General features: G+C 36.4%; 1 protein-coding gene and 1 long non-coding RNA gene across 2 annotated transcripts in view; one reads left to right on the top strand and one right to left on the bottom strand.

Annotated features, from left to right (window-relative positions):
* The first annotated feature begins 396 nt into the window (after positions 1–396).
* LOC116549345 lies at positions 397–19,895 on the top strand. Its single transcript, XR_004267817.1, has 3 exons — positions 397–410; positions 4,471–4,472; positions 19,763–19,895. It is a non-coding gene; the product is annotated as an uncharacterized LOC116549345 (long non-coding RNA).
* PJA2 (praja ring finger ubiquitin ligase 2) overlaps positions 6,399–23,239 on the bottom strand; it is a 75,865-nt gene continuing 59,024 nt past the window's right edge. The window contains exons 7-10 of the mRNA XM_032274863.1: positions 20,203–20,314; positions 13,534–13,648; positions 13,022–13,143; positions 6,399–9,049 (exon numbers count right to left, since the gene is read on the bottom strand). Coding sequence (XP_032130754.1) covers positions 8,924–9,049; positions 13,022–13,143; positions 13,534–13,648; positions 20,203–20,314 — 475 coding nt within the window. The 3' untranslated portion in view covers positions 6,399–8,923. The remainder of the gene's footprint in view (positions 9,050–13,021; positions 13,144–13,533; positions 13,649–20,202; positions 20,315–23,239) is intronic.

Here is a 23,239-nt window from a genome sequence, read left to right as displayed (position 1 = left end):
TAGTCTGCAAGAACTATTAGTGATGTCACTAAAATTTATTTTATTTGTACTTAAGTGTTAACTCACTCACCTATGCAGTAAGCAATACAACAAAGCAGTTAAGGGCATTGGGTTGGAATCCTGACTCCCTTATTTACTAGCTATGTGAGCCTTGGCAGGTACTTAATCTTTTGGTGACTTTGGGGGATTGCAATAGTGTTTACTTCTAAGTTTTATTAGGATTAACTAAGATATTGTATGTTAAACAACCCAAAAATGTTCCCAACACCTAGTATGCACTCAATAAATATTAACTAGTTTTCAGTCACTGTGCTGCAACATTATTTTGTACCTCTTCTGTTCTTTATAACCAAAGAGCTTACTTAACTAAAACAGAGGCTCACTCAAGGTCTCTCCAGTGTGTATGTGTTGTTACAAGGATATCCATGGTTGGTATGGGTGGCAGATGGGGATCAAAGTAAAAAGATGCCTCAGGAAAGGAAGGAGCTATGACTACTTCATTCTGGTGTTCCACTGGTCATGAGGCTCAGCTTCCTTCTCTCCCACCACAATTGGCTTCCTCTCTAATTCATTCTTATGTATTTTCTCCCTTTCAGTTTTCAACTGTTCTTAGTTTCTGCTTCCTCATCACTTCAGCATGTCATGACGACTTACAACTATCCCTCCTCCTGCAACCCTTTTGCTTCACCTCCCATTTCCTGTTGGGGATTCTCTATTTCCCAACATAAATGGGTAAGAGAAACTGATTGGCCTGCCTTTTAGCTCCAGCACCAGGTCGCTGGTCAACCTCTGAGTGCGGAGCCTTGAGTCGGGTGCCCAACAGTCCAATCTGCTGTGGCTGGGAGGAGTGGGGTTTTGTGGCCTGTGCTGTCCCATCCCTTTAGCAGGGGCTATGGTGTTGAGACAACTCTTCCTGGATTTATTGTTTCTGCACATCTTCCCGAGCAAAAAGCATGAATAGCTTTGTCCTGTCCTGTCATTTCAAAGACGTTTGTATAGCAAATAGTCTTAGGAGTCAGATATATTGTTCCCTACTCCCCTCCCAGGTCAGAGGACAGATTTGTTTCCTGACCAAGATAAGCATAATGTCTTCTTCTGGGGCAGGTTTCCAGCAGTCCCCTAAGAATAGGGTTTCCTAAGCTCAAATTTCCTCAGCTGTGACCAAAAAAAAAAAAAAAAAAAATCACAGTGTGTGTGCAGCACCCCAAAGGAACATTGCGGGGGAAAGCAAACTGATGTAATTATGAAACTCATGCTGCCCACTGTGCTATGAGAAATGAAGTCCTTTGTCTGTGATCCAGAGGTCTCGTATATACTCCTGGGATCTAAGAAACTTATTAGCTTGCAAGTAGGGGAAAACCCTGAACCCTGTGCAGTCCTTGACAATGAAAAGGGATATTCTCCTTCAGGTAGAATGGTCCTTGCAGGCACTGTGATAAATCCATCCAATGCAGCATTCTGTTCTGCTTCCCCTTCTACTGAGTTTCACCTACATGTAAATTAAGCTTTAGGCGGTTCTTCAGGGCCTTAGTTTCAGGACAAATACAGTATGGAGGGTGGGGGAAGAAGAACACAAAGGATTGTGCAACATTTCTGCATTCCCTGAGTGAGCCTCAGTTTTGCTCAGGTTTGGCACCTCTGCTATACCATAGTGCTGCTGCTAAGTTGGGAATGGGGACTGTCTTAACATGGCTGTCCATCTGCGTAGCATTTATGTCCCTTAATGTCCAGTGTACTTTCATTTGGCCCATTCAGCTTCTGTGAGAGTCACAATACAGCAAGTTCGACAATTTCACAATGGTACTTACTCCTTGTTAAGGCCTGTAAGACTATAAGACAGTTTGCAGGGTTCATTGTTAGTGCTGGTCTGCCAGCATAGTTACAAAAAAATTATATGTTGTATCAGAGGCTACATGGCCAGCAGAAAAGCAATGCTTCAAAATTTCCTGCTTCATGTTCTATTTTCTGGATAAAACCACACTGGATGCATACATGTGAATGCCTTAGCACAGGGAGAAGAGAAAGGTAGCAAAAATAAAGCACAGGATATAAGGTCAAACACTGGAGTTTTGCTTCTCTCTATTCAACTCACCGCCATCTCTAGAAAATAAACTCTTGGCCAGGCGTAGTGGCTCATCCTGTAATCCCAGTACTTTGGGAGGCTGAGGCAGATGGATCACCTGAGGTCAGGAGTTTGAGACCAGCCTGGCCAACATGGTGAAACCGTAGCTCTACTAAAAATACAAAAATTAGCCAGGCATGGTGGCACATGTGTGTAATCCCATCTATTCAGGAGGTGAGGCAGGAGAATTGCTTGATCCAGGGAAGCGGAGGTTGCAGTGAGCCAAGATCATGCCATAACACTCCAGTCTGGGCAAGACTCCATCTCAAAGTAAAATATAATAAAATTCTTTTCAAATCTCCCTGGTTGTGAGACATCATGACCTCCTGTGGGCCATAGGGCATACAACCTCTTAGATCTTCATCCTATAAATATCTCAATATAGCTATAGATCCTTTGGGCTTGAGAGTAGGTGCTGGTAGCTAAAGTCACCTTAGGGGGCTCTTCACTTATTCTTTAGCTTGGGTAACCACAGAAGAGACTCTAAGGCCCTGTGTGTCAGGCATTCCCCAGGCTAAGATGAAATCCTTTCTACTGAGTAAATCCAGTGTGTTGGGGGTGGGCACATGTAACACTCCAATGGACACTTCAGGAGGCCAGGGATCTTGTCTATTTTGTTCACAGGTTTGTGAGTAGGCACTTGATAAACATTAAATGGACAGTAGCTCAGGTTATGCAAATATTTAATTTGTTGGCTTTAATGAAGGTGTTTTTCAGCAGATTGAGAAAGGGTTTCCATTTGATATGTCCTAATATACTACTTTCATAAGCTCCCTAATTTGAAAATTTTTAAACATTTTCTTTCAGGTAGTATTTACACATTTAGATGTGGGGTTGTAACCAAGGTGCTCACTTGTGAATAGCTTCATCATCATTTAATGGGGCTAGAACTTGCTTTCCAGACCAGGTTGATCTTGTAAGCTCCTCATCTCTATCTTCACCTGCTTTGAAGGTTTACTTAAACAGAAATTAAAAGTCTAATATTCTAGAATGGCACCAAACCTAGAATACTGCAATGTCAAGGTTGGGGGATCCTTGGTCCAGGTGAAGAGGAAGAATTATTTGTTGAGACCAAAAGCCAGTTGGTATGATGACACGTAGAGAAGTCCCTTGTAACAACTGTTTCTAACACTTGGGTTCTCTTCATAAGACACTGGGAGTAAACTAACAGAACTAGGGCATAATTTAAACAGCTCGAGTTTTTAAAAAAATTCTTTAAAAAAGAATTAAAAATGGCATTTATTAAGAATTGAAATCAAAAGGAAAGCGCTTGTCAAGTATCCCTATGGATGAAACAACTTGGGGGTAGGTTCTATACCCTTTGGAGTATTTGCAATTGTGGAGGGCAAATGCCTATGGCTTCTTAAGGAACCGAAATCCAGACCTCTGCAAAGGGTAGCAAATTGTTTGTAGACAGATGTCTGCATAGTTAGCTCTCAATAGCTAAGAGACAACAGGATGCTATATATCTTTCAGGCCAAAGACAGTGTGCAGAACAGTTTAAGAATCCCAAATTACCAGGCAAAGGTAGGAAGTTCTCATTAGATCTTACTGGTGACTAAGAAACTTCACTAATCAGGGCCACATTAGAATCTTGGTCATCAGTACACAAATATCTAACATGTTAGCAAAATAATATAACAAGAAAAAAATATCTCAAAATTCTTAACAGATTTGAACTTTTTCTGATAAAAACAAAACAAAACAGACGCATCTCAAGCAATTTACTTAAATAATAATGCAGATAAAACCGATCAGGTAGGCTGTTCCTACCCAGGAAGGCAGCATGAAGTGGACAGAACCCACAGCATCTTGCTTAAGAACCAGGGCTCTCTGACCATGTCTGGGGCTCAATTATTATTATTTTTTTAAATCTGTAAAGTTGAGACAATAAATCAACCCTGCAAACATTATGAAAGTAGAGAGCCTAAAACTATGCCTAATATTTAGTTCGTGCTTCATAAAATAGGAACTATTATAATGCAAAAATGCATTTAAAAAATGAATCTTATTAAGAAGAACTGTTATAATCCAAGGAAATCACAGTGACTGGCAGAATTTCTTTTACTGACAGTAACAAGTAGTATCTTTCCAAAAAGATAAGATAAAGACCTCCTCCCTGTCAATGTTCACTATAAAAACTGTATACTGACTATATACTAACAATATAAGATGCAATAAATTGCCAACTATCTTTATTAGTGTTAGGTTGCAGCCTTTTAGTAAAATTTTGAAAATTGCATGTTACTTTGAATTAATAAAGTTCCCCTGTCAAATTCTCACCTCTTGAAAGGTAATTAATATGTTTTTAGGAGTTTAATCTGAAATTTTCATCAATCTCCAAAAAGTGGTGCTATAAACAATGATGGAAACCAAGTATGCAAAACATGTTTTTTTCCAAACTCATTCATGCACAGATAGTGGTAGTAATGAACCTGTAATTTGGACTCATTATTTGATAGAGAAAACAGAAGCAGAGTGATTAAGTGACTTCGGCATATTTTTTGACATAATTTTGAGATGGGAAAAGGTGGACTCCAAAAATTATTAAAATGAGCGACATTGATCCCTTACCAAATTCTAAGGCAGGTTATTAAACAGATGGCATGTAAGCAGTTAGAAAAGGAGATAGTATGGTTTCACTAAGAATGAGGCATTACCAGCTGAATTCATTTCCTTTCTTTATTTAATATACTAGTACATTAGGCTACTTCCAAAGACAGTGCATAGTACATGTCTGCCACAAATGACAAAATTTTTAGTGTCCTTTTTAGGAAAGTTGAAGAAACAGGGGCATATAAAGTGATTGGTAAGTACTGTAACAGCTGTATCCAAAGTACTAATTAATGGATCACTCAACTGAAGTGCTGTGTATAGTGGCATTCTGAAGAGGGTCTGTGTTGGATCCTGTTCAATTCAACATATATCAACAACTTAGACAAAGCCACTAAATACCAAAGGCATGCTTTATCAAAACTGGAACTGATGCACGGCTAAGAGGAAAAACCTGAATTCAGAAGAGACTTCACAAACTAAATTCAGTAAGGATGAATGCTACCTTCAATTAGGTTAATAAGAGATTGTTTAAGTAAAGATTAGGTGTGGACTAGGCTTACCAGCAATACCCGTGAAGCTCAGCAGGAGACAACCAACAAGTATGACAGCCTGGCTAATAATGATGGTGGTAATAATAATAATTACATATACCAACCATAACAGCCATAAGAGGATCACTCTGAAGTTGGCAGCAGTGCCCCTGAACCCTGCCCTAATTCGACCACAGGACTGTTTAATTCTGGACAACATACTTTAAGTGAAAGAGCCAACCCTAGGTTGGTTTGGAATAGATATCGGGTAAGATTTCAGGACATATGAAGCCTGAAGAAGAATATGAAGAGGTGGCCACACAGAAGAAACAGGACTTTCTATCTAAGTTCACGTGTGCTGTTTAAAGATAAATTTGGTGACAATCTTCCAACAGTGAAATTTATCCTATGCAAGGATGCCAAATGGCTCCATCCAGCAGTGGATGAATGAAAATAGTGATGAAATTATAAAAGCATCGACAGTAGAGGTATATCACTGATGTTTCTAGCTCTGAGACTATTTTTCTAGTACATATTTATTCTATTAGATGAGAATGAGAATTCTAAACTTTCTAAGCATCTAAACAAAATGATTAGTTTTTGTCTTTTTAAATTTAAATTTTTTTTTTGAGGCAGAGTCTCACTATGTTGCTCAGGCTGCTCTTAAACTTCTGGGCTCGAGCAATCCTCCCGCCTCAAGCCTCCTAAATAGCTGGAATTATAGACACACCACCATGCCTGGCTAGTCTTTGTCTAACTGAATGGCTTAATTTATCAGCACCCAATTGACCCTTCTCAAATGAGTGAGTTCTCTGACTGTTTGGGAACCATGAGGAATCTTGCTAAATTTAATAATTTAAATAAATTATTTAATAAAAATATTAAAGATTTGATAATATTCCCATGCCTGGTTTGGAGAAAACCATGACGTGAGGTGGGCTCCCTTCCTTTAAGGGTTTCTGCAGTCCTGAGTCAGTGTAGAACTCAGGGATGACAAGCAGGAGAGGGAAAGGACTCAGAGACCCTCCAGCAGAAAAAAGTCCATCAACTACTTCTGTCTGGCTCTTTCTAGGGATTTCTTAGATCACAGTTCAAGAACTTTAATATTACATGCTCATTAGTGTTAGTTGTCATTAACTCTAAATCCTTCAGGGGTTACATTATAGAAGTAATACAATCACACAATTAAATATTAGAAATGACCACCGAGTATATCTTGTTTATTGTTTATGATTTACACAGAAAATGATGGGCTGGGGTTGTAGAACAATAAACCAACCATTACATTTAGACCTGGGCTTTTGAAAAACTTGCAATCCATCTTAACAATTCATATATATCTAAACAAATACATAAATCCAGATCACAAATAATCTTAAGAGTTAGAAATAAACAATTAAGAAACACAAAAGAAAACCACATAGATCTACCTTTAAATATCAGCATTCATATTACAAGAAATAAGAAAATGTTAAAAAAATAAAATTAGGTTAAGTCACAACATAGAGAAATAAGATAAATGATATTTTATTAATATTCATACTTCTAATTTACCTTCATATAGTCTTAACTTTTTCAAAAAGATCTAAGATATGACCAAATAATATTCTGGTATCTGAACTTGTCAGCCTTAGCTTATATCAGCTCTTGTTACCATGAAAATCGTAAAACCTCAATTTTCTTTTTCCTTTTTAAAATTTAAGCCAACTCTTATTCAATTTTTCTCCTTCATAGCAGCTGTTTATAGATAGTAGGGAGCCAAGAATGAAGGACAGTAACAGATGGAAAGCAAAAAGTACAACAGCTATCTTAAGTTCAGCTCTCAACATTGCTGGTTGAGTTTGGAACCAGAACCTCTTAACAACTGGCAGATAACAGCTAAATCTTAACAGGAAAAGAAGAAATATTTTCTTTGAGACAGCTGCTATCTAGAAGAAAACCAAGGTCCCTTAATATAGCCTAAATATAATGTGTGGCTTATTACAGAGAAATCTTTAGCAACGTAAGTTTAACCAGTAAGTGTCACAACTCATCAACAGTACTTAAAAGGAAACAAACAAAAATCACACTAGCCACAAATTTCCACAATATACACATGAAATTAATTTTAATCTGATTTGACTCCTTGACACTAACTGATTATTAACGAAAGATGGCATGGAAAGATCACAGAGTAAAAAACAAGCAAAGATTAGTTTATACAACAGTGACTATATACATCAGAGGAAAAACATGCTAGCTAATGCAACATTAAGGCCTGAATGTAAGCATTTCCAAAGTCACAGAAGCTCCAAAGAACTCCTAAATTACAAATTCATCACATTACATGCATGCAATGTTCACTTTTGTTTTACCCATAAAAGGATACACAGTATTTTGCTGTAAATACCAGACACATTTACAATATATGCAAAAATTAGAATGCAAGTGTTATGTTCCTTATATTTAAGCCTCAAATGTGCCAACAGTGAAAATTCATTTATTTTTAAGAATGAAAAAAAGAGACGGGATATAAATACTCAGAGGAATTACACAAATAAGACATAACTCTGCATTTGGGAAGCCATATAAATATTCCTTTTATGTGCCCAAACTAAATTATCAATGGACCAATTAGATGGACATCCATTCACTATGTGCTTTACTATTTTACTTGCTCAAATGTGATATTCTAACAGTCACCATTCTCTAGTGTTAACATCAAATCACATTTGTAAGTGAACTATTATGTCCATGTTTGCACATACTTGTCTACTGTGTGTAATCACCTAAAGGAGACACTGTGCATCTTAGTTTGGGGTTACGTAATTACAAAGATGACCCCGTGCAAGTTTTCAGACCTTCCAAAATATTGTAGATGCAAAATTACCTTAAACTAACGATATCCAATATTAAACAAACATTCCATGAGTGTTCTGGGCCTTCAAGTATAATTGTAACCAAGAAACAGGTTGGGTAAGAGCTTAGAAAGGGTTTAATAAGGCCATCTAATTCAGCTCATTTGTACCAAGCATTGAGCACACTAGATTCTTAGTATGCTTTACTAACCTTACATTAAGCACATCCACTGGTTTCATTAAGGATTTTACTACCTAACTTTATTTCGGGGAGGGGGGGTTGGGGGGATGTTACATCTAAGATTTAAAACTTTTGTGATGTTCTGGCCAAAATTTTAGCCTTCATTTGACATTGTGAAAAGTCAAAAATGGACTTTCTGAAAAATTTCTCAGCATTATGAACCAAGAGGTTATGCAAAACCAAAAGGGACTAGTGAAAAAGCATACTTTAGAATTTATTTCCAATGAAACCAAATTTTACTACTGTTGTGAACACAGTCTTTACATGTGATGCAAACAGGAGAGTTTAATTATAATCACTTAGTGGCAGTATTTTAGACAAAGCCAATAACGTATGCCACACAGGATGATTTTTTTTTTTCTGGAGAGAGTCAACTGATAAGCTTGACCTTACAATTAATACAAACATATTCAACTAAAGAAAATGGATGCACTGTCTCAACATTCAGCTTGAAAATGTTTAATACTTTCTGCAAACCTAAATTTAGTTTAGAAAGGTTAATATTCTCTTTCTAAACTACGGCATATACTATATATAGCATTTTTAAATATATTTATATATAATTATTTGCACATGAGATTTAGAAGGAATTTGCAGATTTACTTCGATAGACTGATCTCATTTCAACTGTTAAGGTTTAGGGTGCTTCTGCAGTACTGTCATTTGAAGGTGGGGCATCAGGATCAGGCTCGGAGGAAGCAGCTGCAGATGCTTCAATAACTGCAGGTGGGAAATGACGGCGGCACACAGGGCATGTTCCCGACTGGAGGAAAAAAAATGTTAAGAGCCACCAGAATCATCTTAACTGCCACACAAGTAACTTAACAAAGAAAAAAACAGTATCACTATCCTAATTTCAAATATAAATATATTAAAAAAAAAAAAAAAAAAAACAAACTTCAAACCCACACGATGCAGAAAGACATAATTTTAATAGTACTTTCTCTGTGCCCAATCAGACTTTAATTTCTTTGAGGGTAAACAATGTCTCTTATTCATGTTCGTATCTTTTTTTTTTTTTAAGCAGAAAACCACTTATAATTGAAAAACAAAGCAATACATCTCAAATAAGACTCTGTTTGGTAACATAAACTGTAATTTGTTGAAACAGCTTTCCTGAGTGGTACTGTGAAATTAAGGTACTGGAGTATCCCTCCTTTAATCCTGACTCAGCTATAAGTAACTTTATTTGCTTTTATCTAGGAATTTCTCAACATGGAAATGATTGTTTAAAATTTCCCCTCCTTTTGTCAGTGAACTGGGAATAGGGATAGACTTTACAGATTCCATTTATGGAAATTAAATTTATGGAGGAAAGTTTCTATTTTTAATTCATATTCATATCTTTAAGGTCATTCATTTTCCATCTAGTGAGTTTTAATTAAGAGCCTCTAAACTCAGCACTGATGCAATGGCAGAGGGTGTGCAAAGAATCAAGGCACATGTCCGCATGGAGGTTAGAGTTTAGCTCAACAATAATCTGAATTGAATTATCATAATTTATTATGCATTTATTAGAGAAACCACAGACCTACTTTAATTCACACCAAAGTCGTTTATGATTTATCATTTATGATTTGGTGTGAATTCTACAGTGAACTAAAGTAGGTAGATGGCAAATTAAAGCCTCATTTTAGGGTAGCACAGGTATGTCCAAGCAGATGGACTTCAGACTTTCTTTCTAAGCCATATTTCTTTCCAAAAAAGAGAGCATTAGGTGCCTTCTAAATGATAGAACAATCAACCACAGTCCTTGGAGGGAAGGTGGGAAGGGGAAAGCAGTTATACTAAGAGCACAACATTTTAGGACCAATATATGATTATAGAGATATGTCATCTGATGACAGATTATCTCCTTGCAAATCTGGTCTTTTTCCCAAAGAGAACTCCCTGCTGGAAGGGGGGCTGAAGAGATCATGCTGTTGAAGGAGACAAAGAACTGTATCTTGGGAACATTCTTCCCAGAAAAAAAAAAAAAAAAAAAAAAAACAGGAAAGGCTTCACACTAAGCTATTTCCTGACAGGAGAGAAAATGTAGAGACTGTTACCTTGGCTTATAGCAAAGTCTGAATTATAATTCAAAGCTGTACAACATATGTTTACTGTTTACAAATTCATTTCAGGTTGGGTGCGGTGGCTTACGCCTATAATATCACCTGCCCCTAGCACTCTGGGAGGCCAAGGCAGACCAACTGCCTGAGCTCAGGAGTTCACGACCAGCCTGGATAACACCCATCTCTAATAAAATACAAAAAATTAGCCAGGTGAGGTGGTGTGCACCTGTAGTCCCAGCTACTTGGGGGGCTGAGGCAGGAGAATTGTTTGAACCCGGGAGGTGGAGATTGCAGTGAGCCGAGGCTGCACTCCAACCTGGGCGACAGAGCAAGACTCTGTCTCATAAAAAAAAAAAAATTCATTTCAGCAGACGTGTATTGTGTACTCGCCATGCAGACTGGGCCTCAACAGTAACATTTTGGAGTCAAATAGATGAGTGTGGTCTTGGTGAACTACGTACTAGTTATTTAAATTTAGACAAGCAACAATAATTAGAAAACAGGAATAAGGATACCAATAAGTCCTAGAATACTGTGAGGATTAAATGAGAAATCATGAATCCAGAGGAATCATCTAACAGTGACTGACACACAAGTACACAAAACACTGCTTCTTCAGTCTCTGAAACATGGGAGTTTAAAGGCAGCATTTATTAAGGACAGAAAGGGTGGGATTTAAACTGCATCTACCTAGATCATCTAATCTTACAGATGGTATAGAAAAATTATGCCAGACTACAGGAGCAAATGCATAAAAACATGAGCAAATATACAGAATCTGAAGAAACAGGTTGGAGTCTAAATCACAGAAGGCCTTGAAGGTCAAGATAAAATTCCACAGGTGACTGAAGGTCTCTCTCTTTTATGAGAAGGGAAGTACATGATCAGAACTACATTTCAGAAAATGTTTTTAATGGTGGAATGATAGACAATGAAGATTTGAAAGAAGGGGGGGAAAGGTGATGAGAAATTAGTTAATGAGTATAATGTATGTTATCTGGGTGATGGGATACCCCAAAAGCCCTGACTTGACCACTACATAACCTATACATGTAACAAAGTTACACATTTACCCCATCAGTTTATACAAATAAAAAAGACATGAAAAGGAAGTACCTCTAAAGGGAGTAAGGAAATAAAGTTGTTAACTACTATAGTAGTTAAGACAACAAGGGTTGAAGTTGTAATGTATGGGAGTGGAAATGAAATGAGGGGATGGACTTCACAGACTCAGCCATGCTCAAAATTGTTAAGAGTTGGTGGTTCTGCATTTTCTGCTTCCCCACTAATTTTAATAACACCTACTTCTACTACTACCACCATCGTGTACAGACACTGAAAGTCGTTTTCTACTGAATTCTAACTTTAATTACTAATAAGTTTACCACTACTTTTCCTACACTATGTGTTTATTATGTGCCAAACATTATATTAAATTCATCATGGATTACCTACTTTAACTCTTATAAAAACCCTAAAGGTTGGTATACTGTACATTACAGCCATCAAGACTGTATTAACAAAATGCCAGATAAATAGGTTAAGAAAAATCATCTAAAATATTATTTCCCAAATTATGTTCTGGGAGAGGGGAGAGCAAGGAAAGCAGTATTTTAAAACTAATTCAGAATCAAATATTATACCTCAATCTAGAACATCAGGAAGTCTCATGGACTTGAGACACATATGATATCTACACAGACAATACCCCTCAAATAGCACATGTTAGCACATGCTCTTTACGGAAGACAGCTGGCTGGTCTTTGTAACTTGCATCATAAGTTAAGTTCATATTTGTGATTCTGTTATTAATAAAATAAAAACCTCTCTAATTTCTAATAACAGCTTTCATCTGCTATGATTTATAAAGTATTTACTGGGCACTTACTACTTGTCAGGCACTTTATCTCATATAGAGATATTTTATAAAAGAACAGTGAACATTTCTAAATTGAATTTCAGACATTTTAAAAGTAGAGTTTTGAGAAGAATAAAGTGGCAAACAGAAACGGGAACAGCAAAGGAAGGAAAAGGAAAGAGAGGGGAAGGAAGGAAAGGAAAAAGGGGTGGAGGAAGAAAAAAAGCACTGGTTACAGGGAAGAAAAGCAGTTGTATTTCTCAGTAGATAACCTAGGAAAGTGATTTGGGAATTCCTAGTGAGCTGGATGGTAAATCCTTTATGCAAAAATAGAATTCACGAAAAAGACTTAAGTAAAACACTTCCTTTATTTAAATAATTCAAATATGCTTAAGATTTATTGGGTAAATATTTAAAGACAATATATAAAAACTGGAATGAGAGCTAGTTGGTAGGTTATTAAATCTCTCATATACATTTCAGAAACACCAACCCATATTAGAAGAATAGCTGTGTATTGTTATAGTACTTTGAGTAAGGCCAAAGGCTTCTGTGCTTGTGATACTTTTGAAAACACCAAATTTCAGGGTTATGATTAAAAACATGTTATTGTTGCCTGTGTTGTTTTTTAGACAATGTTAATAAAATACTTCCATATTATCCCTAATCTGTAATCATTAAAGGCAACCAGTTTTTAACAATGAATTAAAAAGTACTACAAATTTGTAGCTAAATAAACAGGTTTAAAATATACTACTATTAATCACTTGCAGAGGACACTATTAAAAGTATTAATTTTTAAATTAATTATTATATCACTCACCTTTTGTAACCAAATTGAGACACAAGGTTTGTGAAAGAAATGGTGACAGGGCAACTCTGTTGCTATATCATCCTTAATATACTCACTGCAACAGATTGGACAGCATTGTTCCTGACCAATAGCTGAAAATGACGAATAATTTAGATTACTCACACATAGTTCAATTTTAAAAAAAACTGAAAAGCAACATATTATACTTATAGATGATATCTCTGAAAGACAAAAGAGAGTCTTTGATCAGTTAACTGGTAAGCATTTCTAATACTTGACAATTTGGAATCTAATAAATATTGCTTTTATAAAAAAGCTGACAGAAGATTTGTCTCAGTCTATCATTTGAAAATTAAAAATATTCTTATATGAGGTGAAAGTTTGTGAGCATGTGGCTTCTATAAAAAAAAAAAATCTAGTGAAAGTTTCTAATAATCAAGTATTTCATCATCTACGTACACTGGTAACATACTTAAATGTGCAACGTGTTCTTTAACATTTGAGATCAGCTTTGCCCTTACCAGTGTGATCTTCAAGAACAAGGGTCTCTGGAAGACCATCAATGCTTTCCTTACTGGCTGGTGGATTGGCCACCTCAACATCCACTGCAAGAGATTCTAAATGTGCCAGGGCAGTCTGAAAAACAAAAGGTACAGTTCTTTGTTAGGAAATACTTTAAAATAGTAACAGAAAACTATTTTTTAGGGTATCTCCAAAATTATATCACCATTATTCTCTTCTTATTAGTTTCTTTCGCCTTAGTCCTTTGCTCCTTTTGCCTCTTCAGAAGGAACCACCACCATCACCATGAAAATAAAAACTAAACATACACAGAGTTCAACTTTCTACAAGTGAAATAAAAATCTACCTTGTGTCGGCCAAGCACGGTGGCTCATGCCTGTGATCCTAGCACTTTGGGAGGCTGAGACAGGTGGATCACTTGAGGTTTGGAGTTTGAGACCAGCCTGGCAAATACAGTGAAACCCTGTCTCTGCTAAAAATACAAAAATTGAGGCTGGGTGCAGTAGCTCACACCTGTAATCCCAGCACTTTGGGAGGCTGAGAAGTGGTCCCAGGACACAGAACAGCAAGAAAAGGATTTTGGGATTGGTTTGTTTGGGCCTGTGAGCAGCTCAGTGCTGAGCTCTTTGCCAATGAGATTGGGATGCTATTAATCCATAGTCTGTAGTAGCATCATAATTTATCAAGGTATCTCTGTGGTTGACAGGGATGAAGGGCCAATTGAAGCATGTGTCTTAGGAGCCCAGACAACTGCTATACTTGACCTTACGGCCATAGTGATCTAACTATAAAAACTGTGATGTGAGACGGATTATTAGGAGTGCCCTTGTGCACTCACAGAAAAAATTACAAACTCAGGTCTCATACAACAGGGTTTGAGAGCCAGAAAGCATCCATGACCAGCCCTAAAAGAAGCTCTTGCTCCAAAAAATCAAAAACAAAATGTAATTGTGTGGAATGCTAAATTAAAATGAGAGTTGACTTCTCAGTCTCATCAAATTTCTCAAAAGTTTTATCATTGATTGGTTAAGGAATAAGATTCTGAAACCTGGAATGGGGACATCTGGTTGAACTCTGAGGAAACTGATAATCTTGAGTCCCCAGGTCACTCTGAGCCTCCTGTTAGTAGTGGAAATAGTCTGCCCTCCACAGACAAGGCTTCCTCTGCTTACAAACCCTGTGATAATCTCACCTGGAGTGTGAATCTCTTACTACTTTCATGCCCAACAGGAAAGTTACCAGAATACTGTAGCAGCCAAACAACAACAACAACAACAACTGAAGATATAAACAATGTTTGGGTTACTCTACCAAGTAAAGAATGCTAACCAGCTGAGTGAGCTTCTGGATGAGGGCAAGGAAAATATGAATGGGTCATGGAAGAAGGAAGTTGTAGTTAGTTATCATTTACAGCCTCATGACCAGAAATAAGGATTAGTAATTTTGCATATTATTTTTTATTTGCTTGTTTTATGTATGCGCTTATTTGTATATGTCAACAATTTACTTTTTCTCTTTCCTATTTCTATTTCATATGACAGTTGCTGTAAGATAAATTTGCAATTTAGTCTTTATATAAGATAATATTCAGTGTGATTATGAATTTGTGGAGTAATGCATAGCTAGTGATGGATACAATGACTCTTGGAACTAGTCATCTGCTCATTCTGGATAATGAGTGAAACTAATAGTTGTATTTTGTTGGGTGTGGGTGGAAATACAATTGTATTGATGGATAGAAATTTAAATGTGCATTGAAAGGTATACATGGAAGCCAAGTTGTCAAAGGGCTCGAATGTTCCATTTACAGAATTACTGCTCCACAAATCCAAATTTACTATTGTGTCAGCTCTGTGAAAATCCGGACCATTTTAATACTTTCCCTCCTAACACCTGGCATGATGCTAAGCTTTTTTCATAGAGGATGCTGAAGAACACTCCTGGAGGAAAGGGCTTTTCTTCTGTCCCAGTGTGCTTGCTTGACAGAGAGCACACCAGGACTAGTGTGCTGTTTGTGGCTTTCTCTAGCACTAGATTCTTATAGTGCACACAGCTTCTCCAGCAGCCAGTTTCTGTAATGCACTTAGTAGCCAGCAGCCTCCCCCACCACCCATGTTGAATAGTTCTGCAGCACAGCAATTCCAGTTAGACACCTTCCGATGAACAGCTTTCCTTAGTACCCTAAGAGGGCTGACTTCCAGCAACTTCCACCAGCACATCCCATAGTGACTTCTCTGTCATATAGCAAGCCACCTATGCCATTTCCATCAAGGTCTGGACCTCAGCCCTGAGATGGACTAGGGACTCTTCCTTGGTGTCCTAGCTTTGCCTGACAGATGGTGGCTACTCCTTATATGTGCTTTTCCCATATTCTTTAGAATTATCTTTATTTCCTCCTAGCCAATCCCTTGTTACTCTACTTCTTTGTTCTAGTTTAGAATTCTTTAAACTGAACTTTCCCTTTGGGAGACAGGAGATGGGAGGTAAGATCCTGTTATCTGTCCCTTTCCTTCTTACCCAGCTACAATTATGAATCTCCTCTAATTCCCCAGGTACTACTCAAGACAGAACCTGCTTGCAAGAACTCGGCTGTGCTACACATAAACAGAATAAAGGATATTATTTATAGTAACTTCTATTTTTAGAGGTTATTCCAGGCTAATTATGCTTTGATATATGTTTATCTCAATGGGTTCTCTCTTTCTAATGATTAACTGCACATTTGCAGTGCTAATAACACCAGAATTTCATATATGTAAAAATAATTTATTGCCCTTGGTACGGTCATATATTTAAGATGATTCAGGATCACTTATAAGCAACACAAGCAAAAGAGACAATTTTACAGCAACTGCTATGAAAATCTATAATAATAATAATAATAAAAACTATCTACACCTTTAAGCAGTACAATGTATTTACAAAAGTTAGTCCAAGAGTCAGAAAGACAACTTGCCGAAATCACTCAATCTGGAATATAGGTAGGTTTAAAGTTGCATAATCCTTTATCAGCACAATATTTTGTTCTAAAAAATAAAATACAATTCAGTTTTTAAAGAATGAAGATAGCAATACTGATTCTGAATGACCACCCTGAATCCAGATTTGTTGACTAGATTACACCAGTTAGTTCACTGTTGATTTGAATAAACCTATAGGAATATGCCATTTACTGAGAGCTTCCCAATACAACCGAGGTATTTTGCTAAAGGCTTTAACACACTCTCACAATAATCCATGAGGCAGATTTTATTATTCCTATTTTAAATGAGGCAGCTAAAGCTTAGAGAAGTTAAAGGAATTGTCCCAGGTCATGCGGCCTAACTCTTTAACACAAAAGCTTCTTAGCCTCCACCTTACTGCCTTTCTAGTGCCTACACCTGGGTATATACAGGTGCTACTGTATGTAAAGACTTTACAACGGCCCCCCACCCCCGCCATGGGTATGGACAGTCTTAGGATAATCAGTTTCAGTAAGGTTTCATAGGTAATCTTTCTTCAAACTGATCCACATAAGAATGCACCTGCAGTATATCAAACTGGTTCTCTGTTCTAACATTCTATTTATACTTGCCTTTCTTCCACTTTATAAATAAAAGCATACGTCTTATCCATTCAGAGGGACAATGTAAAGTACTGGGGTAGAAGTGAACTCTAATGACTAAATAACAAATCTTTTTGAGATTTAAATATTTAAATAACAAAAATTTTTCCAATCCTTTGCTTTAAAAAAACAACAACAACAGAAGGAATCTAAGGAATATCTAAACAACTTGTTAAGTTGACGTGATTTTGGGCAAATGTCTCAAGAATTTAGTGACAATGCCGTTACTCCTTCCATTCCTATTAATTTATTTAGGTGAACAAGGTTTTTCAACCTTACATTCATAAGATGAAAATCAGAAGTAAAACTTATGCTGAAATGTGTTTCATTCCAGCAATAAAAATCACTCATAATTGAGAAAGGAAAAGTCCTGAGAAGGGTGGGGAGGAAAAAAAAAAAAAAAAAAACTCCTCCATCTCATTAGATGAATTTCCTTAATTGTAACTCAATTTAACCACTTTTTACATTAGAAATTTTAAACATTTTTCTAGCAAAGTAAATAATACTACCTAGATTTATGCTGAAAATTTTTAGATGTCAACATAAATGTGCAAGGAGATATTTTTTCAAAATCCATTTTGAAAAGTAGAATCTTTAATATCATCACTTCAAAAAGTTAAAAATGTTTGATGTTTTACCCTCTCCTCACTCAAATTAGAGACACAGATATAAGGAGACAAATACACACCGCCAATATTTTCACCAAAAGCCACTACCTGAAAAGAAAGCTCAATCTAATATTGGAAAAATAACAGAATGAAAAGGTATACCTTCCAAAAAGATACAGGGTTGCTTGAGAAACAAACAAAAACAAGCAGTTTGTTTTTGTTTCATTTAAGAATGTTAGTGTTAAATATAAAAGAAATAATCATACATTATTTTTGTTTCATTTAAAAAAATGATTAAACAAATCCATATTGAACATAGAAAATAGATTTCTGGAGAGTGACATAACTGTACTGATTTTCTAGGAGTGAAACATCTCAATCAAATTCAAATAAATTAAATCAGAGCATTAAAATGTGAAGAAGCTGATAAGCTTTAGAGAAGGGAGATGCTTAAAGCCTATTAAACAGAGGCAGAAGTATAGACTGGTAGGAATAATGCCACTGGTTCACTATTAGTAGAAGCCAGCAATGTTTGAGACTGCAAGCTCTTGCTTGCCTCTTGTCTTAGTTCACTGCTAATGCCTTTACCTAGCATGACCTCTCAAGGCCAATCTCTCAGGCTCTTCTTTCGAGATGCCAAATGTCACATTCCCCACTAATAATAAACAATAAAACATTTTATTCTAAATACTTTTTTTAAAGTTATCTCGATATTGTAGGAAATCACAAACCACCAGCATAAAACGAAAGACTAAGTATTGTGAAATCAGACCCTAGAATAGATCACTCAAAGAGCTATTTAGCTAGAAGAAATGAGTAGTCCTTAATCTTTATATATTATATTTCTGATACAAGTTTCCATGTTATACCACTATTTCTTATGTGTCAGAATTTTCCAAGGCAGGTTAAACAATCTGGGAAAAACCTAAGTGTATCATGTCTCATGATGTTCTTTCTGACTTTTTTCCTAGTATAGAGTATTTCTGCTATGGTTACTTTGAGAAAAACATTCACCGTAAAGCATAATTGAAAGCAATCTCCATGGAAAATGACATACGCTAAAAAAAGTAACGACAAAGCAGAACTAGCATAAATGTATGTGAACATGTATATGCATGCATACATGTGTGAGCTGATAAATAACTATCTAGTATCTATAGATATTAGATATAAATTGATAGATGTTATATATTATATAGCTAACAGATCTCTATTATATGTTACATATTAGAGATAATTTAAAGACAAATATATCTAATAGAGATATAATAGATCTAATCTATATTATATATTATATAGTCATAATGTTAGATATATAAATATATTATTAAATATATAGATATTAGATAGGTACCTGCTATCTATATTTGTCAATCTAAACTAGACTTTCTGGCTAGGCATGGTGGCTCAAGTCTCTAATCCCAGAGGGAGACCAAAGATCGCTTCAGAGCAGGAGTTTGAGACCAGCCTGGGTAACATAATGAGACGTTATCTCTACCAAAAAACTCCACGAAAAACCCAAACCAGGTGTGACGGCCAATACACGTAGTCCCCGCTACTTAAGAGAGGCTAAGGTGGGCTGATCCTTTGAGCCCAGAAGTTCAGGGCTGTTCAGGGCTGTAGTAAGCTATGATTGCACCACTGCACTCCAGCCTGAGCGACAGAGCAAGATCTTGTCTCAAAAATAAATAAATACATAAACTGGACTTTCTAAAAATTTAAAGACAAAATATATTACAGTGCTCCTAAAAGTTCTTATCAATTATTGTGTTCTCTCACCTGTAACTCATTCACCAGTTATTTCTGTGCCTATATTTTGAAAATCACTTTGGAAATCGTGATTTAAAGAAAGACTTCTTTTAATGAAACCCACTGGTATAGCGGTAGTTCCCAAACATGAAAATACTTGGGCTTTGAACTTAGACAAATACATTTAAGAACAAGTTTTTCTCTTTTAGTTAAATAACAAAAAGAAAACGAGAAACTTAGGCAGCATGTATGCCTCATTTATTTAAGTGGAGATAAAGGGGGCCAAATTTCCTAAATGCATTAGGCAGCTGGATAGTATTTAGAAGCCATGAGAAAAAAAAGAGTAAGATTTGTAATATATCCCTAGCTTCAACTGCATTTCACAAATACACCTATGCATGTGTATATAAGACATTCACTCTTATACTTTTATAATTCATTAGAAAAAAATATATTTTCTAAATGTAAGCAAGATGTTTTCCATTCTGTAGTAAAAACTAATAAATACTGCAATCTCAGGCAATCTAGCAGGATATCAAGTATAATTTGTATACACATACTGGTGACAATCATTATTCAATAACTGTTACTGATAGGAAAAAGATTCATCTTTTCTTAAGAGTAGTCTAAAAACCCTTTAAACCTTTAACTGTTATCATTTTGTATCCCATCAATTTATATATGGACATCAGAGTTGCAAACATTACCTCCATAGCCTGAGCTAAGCGTTCTTCTAGTGCCATGTAGGTAAGGAACTGAGGATCCACATATGAAATAGCTTCAGCAACTCCTAGTCCATCTGCAAAGCCATCAAATAGGCTGGAAAAAAAAAAAAAAGAACAGAAAAACAAAACTCACAACTATGATTCAGGAAATCTTATGCTGAGGACATAATTATATTAGCACACTGGCAAGCCAATAAGCATGCTGTGAACATAAAACCTTAAAATATTTTAGTGTCAACTTATAGGGTTAGGGGCAAGAGGAACCCAACAGAAAAGTGAGATGCTAAAGATGAGTAGTTAAGATACCACTACCTCTTCCAACAGGCTGCCACACTCAATGCACAAAGTTTGTAGAAAAATTCTCCTTTGTGTTTCTAGCTCTAACTCTAGAGACTCCTTAAAGGTACAGGTTGAACATCTCAAATCTGAAAATCTGAAATCCAAAATGTGCCAATGAGTATTTTCTTTGTATGTCATACTGGCACTCAAAAAGTTTCAGATTTTGAACCATTGATTTTGAATTTTCAAATTTGGGATGCTCAACTAAAAGTATATGCAAATATTCCAAAATCCAGGAAAAAAATCCCAAATCCCAAACACTTTGGTATCAAACATTTCGGTTGAGGGATACAGTACTTTTTCCCACCCTGTTATTTCCCACATATTTCTTCTGTTTTTCAGTTTCCAATCTGCATGTAGGTGAGACTATGACAAAGGAAATAACTACAATTATTTTAATTCTATCATTACTCACAGCCTCTTTTTTCTTCTCTCATTTTGTATTGCTTAATAACTCTGGATTTTAAAATATTTTATTATTTCAAGCCTTTCTCATTAATCTCTCCCTCCTCTTCTAAGATTAGGCCACCTCCATTATGACACAGCTTGAAAAGTATCTAGCTCCCAACTGTTCATTTTTATTACAATTTTTTCTAAAAAACTGTTAAGCTCCTAGAAGAAAAACATGTCTCACTTTGGTCCTACTCTCCTTCCTCCATCCCTGGACATATCGACAGTCCTCCTTTTCCTCTAGTCTTGGAAATACTAAGTATTTCAAAATTTGAAAGCTGAAAGTATGTCCTTGGTCCTATTCTCTCTAATCTTGCTCCATTGGAAATTATTTATATATTCAAACGCATTTTCTTCAATTATCCTTTCTGCAGGTAATTCCTAAATCTCTACCTAATTCCTAAACTCCCCCTGAAGCTCTTGACCTACATTTCTAGCTGTCTGAGGGGCACTTTTAGTAGATGTACTCCTACCACCTCTGAAGTCCAAGAGATGCAAAACTGAGCTTATTTTGTCTAAAGACAAACTTGCTGACTTCCACATCCTACCAGAATTTGAATATCAAAGTCCTAAACATCCACAATTAAACAACCTAGCTCAAAAATAATTCTGATGTCGACCCATGTGCCATAATTAAAATTACAAATCTACTGCTGAGAGACACAGAAATGGTTCTTAAAAAGAGTATGTTATAGGCTGGTCCGAGTGCAGTGGTGTTTACAACTAATTGACCACAACCAGTTATAGATTTCTTTGTTGCTTCTTCACTCCCACTGCTTTACTTGACTAGCCTTAAAAAACATAGTATGTTATAGTTTAGCAGTATCTGGAAATCAAGTAGCACATGATACAAAGCAACAGACATACTCACAGAATCACAGGTTTTGGAAATGATATTAAGAATTACTGAATCCATCCCACCCTTGAAATACTGAATCTTCCTCATCTAGCCATAAAATGTAGTACAAAGAGGAAGAGCCCTGAAATCAGTAAGACATGGATTTAGCTGAATTGTGCAACTGACTCTTCCTTCATCTATAAAACAAATTACATAAGTAGATGCACAAGGTTGCCTGGCACAGAGGTGGTACCATAGCAGACATTCAAGAAACAGAGAAACATTCCCCCCATGCAGAAAATACACTGCTTTCTAAGGTGGTATGTGCCAGTGTGGGAGAGTACCACTAGAAGTTAAAAACATATGAAGTACTGAAGTATTCCTACTTGTAACTTTTGCCCTGTTGCTGTAATTCTGCCTGCTGAAGCAACATAAATTGTGTCTTCCTACTCTTTGCAAAACAAAAAACAAAAACAAAACAAAACAAAGAAACCCTTCAAATGACTGAAAACAACTCTCTCTCAATAATTCGTTGCTAAGCAAATCTAGATATTCAAAGCATAATATCCAGTTGTGTTTGGCCACTACAAATAATCAGTCAAAAATTCTAATATCATGTACTTGGCAGTCACCATGGTAATAATTGTTTCAGGCCGGGTGTGGTGGCTATAATCCTAGCACTTTGGGAGGCCGAACTGGGCGGATCACTTTGAGTGCAGGAGTTCAAGACTAGCCTGGGTAACATGGTGGAACCCTGTATCTACAAAAAATACAAAAATTAGCCAGGCATTGGTGGCTCATGCCTGTAGTCCCAGCTACATGGGAGGCTGAAGCTGGACAATCACTTGAGCCTGGGAAGCAGAGGGTGCAGTGTGTCAAGACTGCACCACTGCACTCCAGTTTAGGCGACAGAATGACACTCATCTCAAAAAAACAAAAAACAAAAATGGTTTTGGAAAAGAACCACTAATAGATGCTAAAACTAGTGGATGGAAGTTTGATAGTTTAAGAAGAAACAGGTTATTTACAGTCTCAAAGTATCTTCACAAGAGAAGCCTATTGATTACAGCGGATCCTTGAACAACAGGGGCTTGAGCTGGGTGAGTGGGTACCCTTAAACTCAAGTTTTTCTTCCACCTCTGCGATAGCAAGACCAATCCCTCTTCTTCCTCTTCAGCTTACTACTCAACATGAAGACAGCAAGAATGAAGACCTTCATGATGATCTACTTCCACTTAATGAAGAGTAAACATATTTTCTTTTATGATTTTTTTTAGCATTTTCTTTTCTCTAGCTTGCTTTATTATAAGAATATAGTATATAATACATATCAAATACAAAAATATGTGTCAATCAACTGTTTATGTTATCAGTAAGGCTTCTGGTCAACAG

The sequence above is a fragment of the Sapajus apella genome, unplaced genomic scaffold, assembly GCF_009761245.1.
Source record: "Sapajus apella isolate SASKATOON/1434 unplaced genomic scaffold, GSC_monkey_1.0 scaffold1, whole genome shotgun sequence".
NCBI classification, from domain to species: domain Eukaryota; kingdom Metazoa; phylum Chordata; class Mammalia; order Primates; family Cebidae; genus Sapajus; species Sapajus apella.
This window is presented reverse-complemented; position numbering and strand designations above follow the sequence as displayed.